The sequence below is a fragment of the Melospiza melodia genome, chromosome 21 (genome assembly GCF_035770615.1).
Source record: "Melospiza melodia melodia isolate bMelMel2 chromosome 21, bMelMel2.pri, whole genome shotgun sequence".
Classification (NCBI taxonomy): Eukaryota; Metazoa; Chordata; class Aves; order Passeriformes; family Passerellidae; genus Melospiza; species Melospiza melodia.
The window spans coordinates 3,327,931-3,340,700 of record NC_086214.1 but is presented as its reverse complement, the minus strand read 5'-3'; the positions used below and the strand labels follow the sequence as shown (position 1 = coordinate 3,340,700).

General features: G+C 45.7%; 1 protein-coding gene across 1 annotated transcript; it reads right to left on the bottom strand.

Annotated features, from left to right (window-relative positions):
- Positions 1-42: 42 nt before the first annotated feature.
- On the bottom strand, positions 43-12,739 carry LOC134427713 (myeloperoxidase-like). Its single transcript, XM_063173776.1, has 10 exons — positions 12,588-12,739; positions 10,417-10,546; positions 9,356-9,556; positions 8,947-9,262; positions 6,890-7,050; positions 6,199-6,451; positions 3,516-3,686; positions 2,510-2,747; positions 1,832-2,049; positions 43-595 (listed from the first exon to the last, which is right to left on the bottom strand). The coding sequence occupies exons 1-10, from the start codon at positions 12,737-12,739 to the stop codon at positions 555-557; spliced, it is 1,881 nt and encodes a 626-aa protein (XP_063029846.1). The 3' UTR covers positions 43-554.
- Positions 12,740-12,770: the final 31 nt, after the last annotated feature.

Below are 12,770 nucleotides of genomic sequence, written 5' to 3'. Positions count from 1 at the left end.
AGATTCACTGTAAGATTTTAATAAAACTTGTTTCAAAGCTTCAAGATGCACCTGCCATGCTTCAGTGACTTCAAAGGCTGAAATCTCACTGCTGATTAGGAGCGGCCTAAACAGCTCCTTCTCTTGTGCAAAACCAGGAGATTGGGAAAGTTTTGGTGAAGATTACATGAATGTGCTAATTTCTGAGCAGGTAAAAGGATAAGGAGTTTGATTTTGCAATGCAAGCATGCCAGCATGCAGGTTTGACAGCCATTCAGGATGGGAAGTAAAAAATCTTGTCATAATTACATTTTTAGAGAGTCAGAAAGCCTCTGATCAATTCTTTAGGGCAACAGAAAATAAAATATCATTGCCCTTTCATCTGAAGACTTACATTACTGAAAGTTTTTTTTCAAATAAATGATATTTTTTAAAAAATCACATTACAGTAAATAAAACAGAATGCATAGTCTTGATCTTCCCTCTGGGAAACCATGTGCTGATGTTCAGTCAGCAGCAGCCACTGGAGCCTGATGTCCAGGCAGGAGTTTCCCAGGAGCAGCTCAGTGCCACCATTAGGGGTTTCCAACGCTGGTCTGATGAGTAGGATTAGAAACTACAAGAAAAATAAAGCAAGAAAATAAAAAGCAAGAAAAATAAAGCAAGAAAAAGCTGCTGAGAGGCACAAAGTCTTTCCTGGATACACTGGTTCTTTCCACCTTTTTCTCATCCCTGTATCCTTGCACCTCTGAGACATTGTAGTCCTTCCAGCCTTAGAATGAGTGGTTTGGGGAAAATTTCTTGACATTTCAAAAGGTTAAACTTCTAACAACTGCTTTTAGCCCTGGAATTTAACTCTCTCTGGGTTACACAAACACTTTGGCTTCCCCCAAGCCTGATGAGAAAAGAGCCACTGGAAGCAGCTCAGCACATTTTAGTGACCATAAAAATATGATAAAAAAAGAAATGAAAAAACCTCTGTTGTATAGAGAGAAGGTAAGCTGGACTCAGGTCCTAAAGAATGAGGTGAAGCCACCATAATTTAGCCTTTAAGTGCAACTATCTGTCTTAAACAACAGTGTTTCCCTCAAATAGTTACTCAAACTCAATACAGGAACTGCATGGAGATGCTTTGTTGTCTGTGCCTTGCAGAAGGACAGTGTAGGTGATCCCTAGGTATTGTGATCATCTATAAATGAGTTGTCAGAAGGAAAAATAATCCAATCTAGTCCAGTCCATTCTTCAAGCCTCTGTTCTCCCACATCATTTCAGTTGGGAGACCAATAGTCAAGAGTGTTTTAGTAGGACCCTGAGTGTCCACATCTCTGACCAAGACATTGTTTTACTGTGGCACACCTTTGATCAGGTTTGTTCAGCTGTTGGTGTGTGAGGCCATACAGTATCAAAACTACTCCAGATATACCTTAAACTGCTTTAAAGTTTTGGGGAAGATGAGGAGAGAGCAGGAGCTTGGAGCAGCACAGTAAGACTTTGGAGCAGGTTGGCTAATTCTAGTTGCTTTTTCATCAACACCTTTCCTGTCAGAAAAGACTATGAAATAAGGTCTTTAGAGGACACATTCCCAAGGTCCAGAACAGTCTGGATTTTGAGGGATTTCCCATCTGCTTGAAAGGAAGAGGCAGGGAATAAGGTATGATGAAAGTGATGGATTGCCTGGAAACACAGTTAACAGCACCTCTGCCTCCAGTGCTGTCTGAGTGTAGCTAAATGGACAGTCATCGTCTTTTGGGGGTAGAATCACTGTGGAAACCTTAATTCTTTCAATTTTTTAGGTGTGGAAAAGACCTAATAGTGCATTTATTATTTTTGACAGATCTTAGACCACTGGTACCTTTTGTGGCACTCTCAGGCTCCTCTTTCCAGGATGAGAGGTCGAGCACATCAATCTCTTGGCAATCAGTGAAGTCCTCAGGATAAGTGTTGATCTTGAACACATCCCTGGGTATCTTTTTGATATGAGTATTGTCACAGATCACCCTTGACACTGAGATTTTTCTCAATGCTTGCAACTGTTGTGGAGTGAAAACTCCTGGGTTTTCCCACCAGAATCTGCAATGAAATTTTCAGAAGCAGTTTATAATCTCTGGTTACTTGCTGGGAACCTGACCAAGGTGAGTCTGAATGGTCCTTAATCCACCTTCCCTAGGAACACCCCTTTAGAAAGAGGTGTCTCCAGTGTGGCCAGATCTGGGTTCTGCCAGTACAGAGAGCCTGCCTCTTCCACACAGCATCAGCAGACTGCTGGGATGCAGGGATTTATGCCCTGAGAGCAAAAGACACCTCAGGCAGAGGCCACAGCAGATCCCCCATGATCTGGAGCTGGTACTCCCCAGCCACATGAATCGAGAGAAACAGGCTGACAAAAACATCCTTTGGCAACTGGGCTGAAATTAAAGGATGAGCCTGGCTGGGAGCACTCCCTGGAGTGCTGTGAATGGGTTGGATTAGTGTGTCACAGGAAAAGTCAGCATTTACCCCCTAAAAAATGCCACAGGAATGTATCTCTCACCTGTCCCCATCTCGCAGGTTCCTGAACTGGGTGCCAATAATGCAGGACAGGAGGGGCCCAACTCTGCCCTGGGGAACCACGGGCTCTGCAACTGCCCCAATCCACAGGTCAATATTGTACGGTGTCCCATACACATTCATGAACTTCTTGGCCAGTTTGGGATTGCCCAGTACCTCAGACAGTTCTTCTACAGTTTGGGGTTGGGAGAGCCCACAGAAGCCCCTCCAGGCATTGTAACCTACAAAAGCAGGAGCAGTAGATGACCAGGACTCACCACCACATCTCCAAAGCACCTTTCCTGGCCCATGAGAACTGCCTGCTTCTTCTTATTGTATTAAAGGATCTGGAAGGCACTATTGTCTGGGCAGTCCCAACAAATGTCACATTTTCAAATATTTTCTCATATGTACACTAAACAAACAGTTTGGGTCATCTTTGTGACTACACCTCATCCTGTTGGTTAAATCTTTCTACTGCTGTGGGTGAATGCATCAGTCCTTGCAGCTTTGGGAGGCAAAATTTCTAAGATAAAATTATTAGAAAAGAAGAAATTTGGTTGTGTTTAATCCAAAAGCACCTGTTCTTCTCTAGCACCTGGGGCAGTCCCACCTGTGGGTGCAAGTCGCTTCTGCTCAGGACTCTGGCTTGTCTGGGACACAAGACAAGGTTGTGGGCAAAGAACAAATCACAGGGCAGGTGTCCAAGCCCATGTGAAAGCCTAATTTGGTCACTTGTGTCTCTACTTTCAGTCTCTCACCCACTTTCTTACATTATCCCCAATATCATCTTTGGTTTCTAAGCCTTTTGTCCTTGTTGTATGTCTTACAAAAAGATTTTTATCATACATAAACCTCTTATTCCCTGAGCTTGACTGTCTGTCCATCCTTCACCCTCAAATCAATGGGTTCTTCCCATTAGTATAGAAAAAGCTTAATTCATTCATGGAATAAGCAGAAGAAGGAAAAACGGTCTCATTCACAGGAGGTGTGGACTTGTATCTCCTTACCTGGAAGGCCATGGTCTCTTCCCCGTTGCATGTTCATGGCTCCTAGATCCAGACCCATCACCTCTGTCTGTTCAAAGAGGTGGTTCTGGAGCTCCTCAATGAGCAGCTGGTTCTGTTCCATCAGTTTTGCATGGTCCACAACCATGCCTCGGATCAGGGGGTCGATGCCTCCTGCAGCCATTTCAAAGCAAGGAAAGATTTTTTGTGCCAAGGTGCAGCTTTGATGATCCCTTTCATGCAGCTGAAACAGTCTACTATGGGCTGGGTGGGGTTTTCATCTTCATATTTTCATTTCACCATGTGTATATGGAATCAGAGAATCATGGAATCACAGAATCATAGAATTCCAGAGTGGTTTGGGTTGGAAAGGACCTTAAAGCCCCTCTCATTCCACCTGTGCCATGGGCAGGGACACCTCCCACTGTCCCAGCTTGGTTGCTCCAAGCCCTGTCCAGCCTGGCCCCGGACACTTCCAGCGCTGGGGCAGCCACAGCTGCTCGGGGCACCCTCACAGGGCTACCTGTATGAACCTGCACATGTCTGCAGGTGCCAGTAAATAAAGCCCCACATAGTAACTAAATTCCTTATCCCTCCCCATCCCTTAGCTTTTCCTTCCACACTCCTAAATCCACTTGCCACGCACCAGTCCCTTTCTAAGTCTGCTCCTCAGCCTGCCAGGCTCCATTATGTCCTGGTGCTTCGGGGTCTCTCCAAGGTTTTAGGTTTTGCAATGAATTTTGCTTGTAATTCACTATTAGTTGACAGACATTTATTAGAACATTAAATGTAGTGATAGCATAATGTCTGACAGTCCACATCTTTTTCATAACAATTAAGGAGACAGTATGAGCAAAACCAGGAAAATTGGCTGCACTACTGTAATTATATTTCTCATGACTAGTGTCGTGGTTTGACCGAAAATGGGACATCTGGGATATGTTGTTTTTGCTGTGGTCACCAATGGGTGTTCGGATTTTAAGATGAGCACCTGGTTTGACCAGTGGGGCATTGGATCCGCCTCTTGAGACCACAAACCCAAGGAGTTAAAAGCAGGACTCTTTTCCTTCAGAGCTCTCTTTGGATTTCCGGCGGGAAGGAGTTGGGTCTCTCCCCCGGCCCAGTTGCTGGCTGGGCAGGGTGAGGGGAAAAGCCATGCGGCCCGGCCTGGGAGAGGTAGGCCTGGCCCCCCACCAAGGGTGGAAGGAAGAAGTAAAGAAATGCCAGGAAGCAATGGGCAGCCTGTCCCGTCCCCCCCGCTCCTTGGAAACAGACAGAGAGAGAGTGCAGCCTGCATTTGTGGCCGTTACCTTGAAATTTAGTAAACATGTGCTGGCAGCAGGCAGCCCGGTGGAGATGGGGGGGGGGGGGGGGGTGCAGCCAGGAGTCCAGCTGCTCGGAGGAGTTTTTAACCCTTCTGGGACAATGAAAACTTCACAGAACATTAACCCTTCCTAGACGAGTGATGAAGGTCTGGACCAGAGAGAGTGAGAGATGGAAAAATGGAGAAGATGGAGTGGCATTTTATGCTGGACACTTTTGTGTAGCCATGGACAGAGCCATGTTTCCATGTGATACAGAGACTGAGTCCAGGGGGAGAAATGTCCCAGAGCCAAAGAAGATTCAGTGTGGGTACCCCTCGGCCCCAGGGGGTATATAAAATATGGGGGGGACAGATGTCCCAAAGGTGTAAAGACTGTGCTTTTCTGGAACTGGACAAAGCATCCTTAAAAAGACAACCCTGGAAGCAGCCCTGATTCCTGTTCGGTGGTGAGAGCACCGGAACAAGGACGGAAAAGGCCACCATGACACACGGAAGGACTCCCTCTCCTCTTGAGGAACTGAAAGTTGAGCATTCTAAAGGATGGTGCTGAACCCAGAATTGGTGATTTTGGAAGACGTATTGTATTGGGAATTTAGGGGGGAGGAGGAGGAGAGTGTTTTTGTGAGGTTTTCATTTTCCTTGTCTCTTTCTTTTTTTTCTTTTGTGTGTAGTTTAGTTTTTTGTAGTTTAGTTAATAAAGTTGGGTTTTTTTCCCTTTTTCCTTAAGCAGGAGCCTGCTTTGCTTATTTCCGGGTACCACCTCACAGCAGATGCCAGGGAGAGGGAATTTTTCATGGGGGCACTGGCATTGTGCCAGTGTCAAACCATGACAACTAGTTAACCCATTTTGGAAGAGATCTCAGTCTTCTTCAGAAAGACTTATCTGGAGATCTCAGCTGTGTAATAGTAGGACCCCACAACTCCAGTTAGAGCGAGGAAGAGGGATGGGCACCTCTAGGAAGAAATGATGCTGCTTTAGTTCAGTTAAACTGGATGCATCACCCTCTGTCCATGTCTCCTGGTTATAGGGGGATATAAGAGCTTTGATCGGCATCCACTTTGGTGGATGGACATTTGGCACAGGGAGTCTCCTGCCTCCTGGAGCACGGGAGCAGCTGCACTGTCCGAGTGGATTTCGAACACTCTACTGTCATGTCTTGCTGAGCTGGGAGGGAGGGGTCCAGGGAATGACTGAACATGCTGCTCGGGGCTCTGGGCTGGGTGACAAGGCAGGGGTCACAGACTTGATGGTCTTGTAAATCTTTTCCAACCTAAATGATTCTGGGATTCCGTAATTCTGTGTGCCTGACCAGCTGATCTCCACCCCAGGACCAGACCAGGACCACTGCTCCATGTTCTTACCTTCCATTACAATTCTCCATGGAGCACAGAAGGTCAAATGCAGAGGGACGTGGGAGGAGGAGCACAAAGGCTGAAAGCTCTCATTCAAACGGGACACAAAAGGCTGCACCGACGTGTGGCCGAATCGGAAAGCCAGGGAGAAAACATTTGAGGCCCTCGGATCCACCTTTTCATTGTAACCACTGTACAAAGGGATCCACCTGCTGGTCTCCTCAGCCAGCAGGAGTGGGAGGTAATCTCTGTATGTTACGATCTGAAAAACCACAAGAGCACAGCAAGTTACCAGCAGCTGCAGCTGAAATGGGATCAGAAGTCAAGTGCAGAGAATGAACATGGACTCTCTGCAGCAGAATTCATTAAAATCTTCAGAAAAAAGAGCTGTAGTGATGGAATAAGTTTGGCATAATGGATAGAAATTATTTTAAAATGTGAAATTATTTTATCTAATAATTAATTTATGCATTAATATAATAAATAATTGATAGATTAGTAGCATGGCTCATAAAAAAGCTCTGGATATCCATGCTGTCTCAGATGGACTATCCTCATTCACAATTTCCAACTTCCAAAAATAACTCCACTGATTTGGCAAAACATTTTCCTCCTTTAGCCTGACAGAAAAACCATTTCTAAGTTTGTGGATGATAAACAGTTAAGAATAGGATGATAAACAGTTAAGAGTAATCAGTACCTGGTTTATGGCAATCACAATCTTTCGACTCTCCTGGTAAAGCTTTTCCCCATCCCAGTGAGGATTTAATTTCCTCAGCTCCCTAGCCAGGCGATTGTGCTCTCGGACAAAGAGAGTGTGCATTGCAGAGAGTCCCAGGTTTTCTGTCACCCGTTTGTCACCTACAATGAAAATATTTTATGAATTTTGTACATTTCTTTCCATTTCAGAAGGAAGTTTTGGTGTTAGGACAGTCAAGTAACAAGTGATGATGTTTCTGGCCATAATGCTGTGTCTGCCCCATCCCTGGAAGTGCACAAGGCCAGGCTGGATGGGGCTTGGAGCAACCTGGGACAGTGAAAGGTGTCCCTGCCCATGCCAGGAGGTGGAACAGGATGGTCTTTAAGTTCTCTTCCATGCCGAACCCTTCTGTGATTTTATGAGAACTGGAGGGCACACACTGAAGACCCTCTGTGAGATGATGGAAGAAGCACTGAGCATCTCCTCACTCAGCAAGGAGCCCTTCTCACAGGCAGAGAATGAGGAAATGAGAACACTCTGTACACTTATGATTGATTTTGCAAGCTTCACATTTATAATGTTTTTTTAAAATTTATTCCTGTGATGGATCACTTCAAATTTGAATAAGTTCTGTGTTTGTCTTTAGTATTTTTTTAATTTCATACTAGTCTAGACTTTTCTTCTGATGTAGAGTGGGTTAGTTAATTAATTAATTAACTAGATTTCTTAAGCGTGTTTAACTATTAGTCTTGATTGGGTTGAAAACTGAATCATAGAATCACAGAATGAAAGGGACTTTAAAGCCCATCCCATTTCAACCTTCCACTACCCCAGGTTGCTCCAAGCCCCATTCAGCCTCACCCTGGACACTTCCAGGGATGGGGCAGCCACAGCTGCTCTGGGCAACCTTTGCCAAGGCTTCACCACTCTCACAGGGAAGAATTTCTTCTGTATATCTAATTTAATCTATTCTCTTTCAATGTGAAGCCATACCCCTTTGTCCTCCCACTACAGTTACTAATGCAGTCTCTCTCCAGGCTCCCTGTAGTCCCTCCAGATCCAGGACGGTGCTGTGAGGTCTCCACACAACCCACTCTTCTCCAGGCTGAACAGCCCCAGCTTTCTCAGTCAGCACTGACAACCTGACAATTGGCATTCTAGTGAATGGTGAATTCTAGGTAGATGAAAAAAAGCTTCAGAGACGTTTTAAACACTGGTGGCTATTCTATTGAAAATTTCTCATGTTTTTGAAAAGACTTTATAAAGCAAGAACAAATTGCTATAATTTTTAGGGAAGTTAAAATAATGTTTATGTTTATTAATCGATTGTTGCTTGATTATTTTTCTTTTCTAACTGGGGGGAAGATTCCCTTACGTAGTCATGTCTTGAAGTGCCTCATTCAAATATCACAGAATCACAGAATATCCTCTGTTGGAAGCGACCTGCAAGGATCCCATACAGAGATACTTGTCCCTTTTTGACTTCATTGTTATAGGTAAAAGTTAAGCTAATTTAAAATAGGATATAGTTCAATTATATTGTATTAATTATGTTATATTATTTGTATTATGTTAAAGGGGGGGGCTTATTAGAATGTGCTAGAAGGGTCCAGGGTTTGGTGAAACAGGGGTCTGATGGGGCAAGGCAAGGTCGAGGAGAGATTGGATGAAACATCTGACCAATCATTTGACGCCCTGCAGAAACGATTGGTCCAGAATGAATAGCGGTGAAGACCAATGAGAAGCCTGCAAATGGACCAATCGTCATGCAGATCCAAAATGCACCAATGCCGGATTCGAAGGGGACTATAAATGTGGGGCGTTCAGTTGGGTCAGGGTTCTTCTTTTTGGATACTTTTTGTTTGGGAGAACCCAGTGCACTTGGGGTCAGCGCACTGTTTCGTTTGTGGCTCGCTGTGTGGGTGCCTGGGCTTATCCTGGGCACTTCATTCCTTGTAGCTATTTTAATAAACGAGAACCTCTTTCTCTGGAGAAACTTTGGCCTTGTTCATATTCATAACATCATGACCCACTGAACCTCCCCAGCTGCACCTTACCTGCTTTAAAGCAGGGGATGTTGGCACTCCTGTTGGTGAGCACACAAACGCTGTGCGTCGTGTTCTCAAAGGGCAGCAGCTCCAGCCCCGCGTCCCAGAAGAGCTGGTTCACGGCCATGAGGCCCAGCTGGCTGCTGAGGTTCCTCAGGCTCCTGGCCAGGGCGTCGTCGCTGCCGTAGACGGTGCTGGCGTCGATGAAGGACGTGGCGGCGTTGAGCTGCTCCCGCTGGAACGCGCCAGGGCTGCACGCGGAGGCCGACTGCACGAACGGCATGCAGGTGTTGGGGCTCAGCGCCCGCGGGTCATCAGGGGGGAACTAAAGCAAACAAGCCAAGTGATGCCTCAGAAAGCCCTGTGGTTTCATTTTTGCTGCTATAAGAGATGGTGGGACGGGTGAGAGTCGGGGTACCTTAATGGGGAAGCAGGGGGGCTTGAAGGCACAGCTGGTGTGGCACTGGAGCTCCAGGCTGGCTCCTTCCCCACTGGCAGGGGCCAAGTCTATGTCGTGGTTGACCCACTGGCCCCATTGCATGAAGACCAGCGAGAGCTGCCGGTCTGCAGTGACGTTCTCGTTGGCCGTGTGAGCAATTTCATTGGAGACTTTTCGAACCTGCAGGAAACCAAAATGAAAATGTGACTGTCTCTGCCACGGTGGAGGGGTTGCCTCTCACTCGAACTCCCACTGAGACATCTTGGAATCACAGAATCATGAGGTCAGAAAAGACCTCTGAGATCATCAACTTTTGACCGATTATTCTCACTCCCTCTAAACCATATGGAGAATTACCATGTCTACCCGTTTTTGAACACCTTCAGGGATTGACTCCTCCACTGCCCTGGAAATCCTGCTCCAATGCTTAACCACTATGTCATTGGACACATTTTTCCTAATATCCTAAACCTCCTCTAGTACAATTTAAAGCTATTTCCTCTTGTCCCATCACTTGTTCCCTTGGAGAAGAGGCCAACCCACAACTGGTTCTTTCAGGTAGTGGTAGATTATGCACAAGATTATTTTAGATAAATTACTAAGAGTTATGCCATTACACAGCTCCATGTCATTCCTCAGCTCCATCCAATCAGGTGTAAAAGTAGACTACACTGTCCTTCAACCAAACCTGGCTTCATGGAAAGTCTATTCCAGCTGAAACTTGTTTGTGAACATCAGAAAGTCAAGGACATGGCTCAGGAACTCCCAAGCCTTGTATTTTATACAAACCTGGTGTCCTTGAGCACTGGCTGCAGCAATCCTTGGGACGTACACTTTGGAGACTGCTTAGGAAAGCATCCATAACCTTTTTCTCATGTCTGTCTCCAACAAAAAATATTAACCTGAGCAATAACTCAGTTGTGGAAAAGCTGCCTAAGATCAAGCAATTTACACTTTAGATATTGCCACTGCTTCCTTCCTGATGGGTGCACTGAGGGCAGTGTCCTTCCTCATGGCTGGATTAGGATAACAACTCTCACCAGCGGGAGCGGGAATCCATTGTAGCGCTTTCCTTCACTTGCTCCTCTGGGAACAGACACTCCATCTTCGTACACGGCTGGGAGCCAGCGCGCGAAGGCGCGGTTGGAGGACCCCAGGTGGGAGTGATTTCTGCAGCATCACCAGAAAAACAACTTCTGTTATTTTTTCAAACATCAGCAGCCTTGCACAGACCAACATTTCACAGCCCTTTATTCCATGTCTGAACACGCTGGTAACAGGGATGAGACTGGCAAAACACCAAGATGCAAATTATACCAAGGTTATGACTGTGGAGAAAAATCAACTTTTTAAAAAAGGTGCCTTGTGTCACTCTATTTATTGTGTCTGTCAGTTAAACCTGCATTAATTTTATCTGGCATTTAAATCTCTCTACCACCTCTGTCTTCACTGCCCTCTCAAAATCAGACTCACAGCAGGGCCATCAGCATGGTGAGGGTGGCCATGTCTTGTCCAGCCGGGGGCTGGAAGCTTGCAAAGATGAAGATTCTCCAGTTCTGTGGGGATCTGTGCCAAGGCTGCCCCTTGGGGAAGTTTTTGCACAGACCCTTTCAGCCTGCAGCTGTGGCCATTGTGTTGTTGCCTTGCACTGCTCTGAAAAGTTTGAATTACTAAAGTCAGCATTTTATGTTCAGAAGAAAAAGAATTCTGATTGAGCCTATGATCTGTGGCCCTGTGGGCACAAAACTCAGGCAATGTCTATATGATGTGGCACTCAGGGTTCTGGTCTGGTTTGATAAGGTGGGAATGAGTCAAAGGTTGGACTTGATGGTCCTGGACGCCTTTTCCAACTTAAATGATTCTATGATTCTGCACTGCAAAAGGAGAGGAGTAGCCAGTGCTCACAGCAATGTGCTGTGAAATAAAAGCATATTCTAGGAAAATGACTGTGCCAGAGCTGAAGCAATTCCATCAAATATTAAGGACTCAGAACCACCAGGGTCTTGTTCTGATTGTTTTATTACTGTCCTTGAAAGCAAATTGTTTTCATGGTGTGCGCCTCAAGCTGAGCAAGATCCTTGGGAAAATATTAACACCCCAGGGATTCCTCAAGCCTCCCTCCATCTCTCTGACAGCCCAACAAGGTCAAGGACAAGCCTACCCTGGGCCTCAAATCAGCATGGACACAAAACCCCACAATGGGTCAGCTGGAACAGACCACACTGGAGTCTCCTGGTCCCATGTCCCTGCTCAGGCAGGGTCAGCTCAGACCACAAGGCACAGGGCTGTGTCCAGATAGTTCTGGAATGTCCCCAGTGGAAGAGACTCCATACCCTACCAGCAGGCAGACAATGCTGTCCCTGTAGGGCTGGAGGCCCCGGAGTCCAGGGGAGCAGACTGGAACACCCCAGTGAGTGTGAGCTCCCCGCACACCGCTGCAGGGCTGTGCTGTGTCATCACATCTGGCACATCTGTTTCATGCCAGGTGCACATTGGATGCAAGTCCAACTCAGATTTGGGGTCTGGCACTGACACAGCAGGACAAGGAGCTTTGACTGTTATTGTCAGAGAAGAAATTTGGTCATTTTCTGGTTAAAAAAGAAATTAATTAAAAATCACAACAGGAAATAAATGTTTGATCCCAGCTTTGAACCTGGAGGGAAACTATGTGCAAAAAAACCCTGGAGAACTAATTTTCTCAGATAAAGGATGTTCAATACACAAAGTTGGAAGGACCAAGAATTAAAGTCTTATTTAATTTCCACCCTTACTCATCACAGAGATACATCAACAGCTGAATATTATAATCTAAATCAGCTGGGGAAATTAGTATCGTCCCTACGGAAGAGTGGAGGGATGATTTCCTCTAGCCTCCAGCAAAATGAGAGGCTGAGTCATAGCCTCAAAATTTTCTCAACTTCTTACCTGCCCCCCACCCCAAGATCCTTTCCTTCATCTAAAGCAGCATCTAAAGGGCAGTGGGCGCAAATCTTTTTTTAAAGAAGATTTTAAAGAAGTTTTAAAGATATTTTAAAGATATTTTAAAGAAGTTACATATTTTTCCTGACAGGCACAGGTAGAAATGAATCCTCTTTTATAGGCTCATTAAACTGAGCACTTCACTCTTCTTGCCCTTTCGAAAGGCACTTTCACAAATCACCTACCCTGGGTCAGAATAAAGACACTCACCTTGTCCACACAGAAATCTTACCTGTTGTTGCACTCCCCAGTGATGGTCCGGTAAAAGTCCCTCTCTGGGCATTTAATGGGACGAGTCTGATAGTCACAGCCAGTGCTCTTGGAAATCATCTCCTTCTGTCTCCTGCTCAGCAGGTCTGCAAGACAAACCCTGTAGAGTGACATCTGATCCTACTTTTCTTTTGTTGTTTCAGCT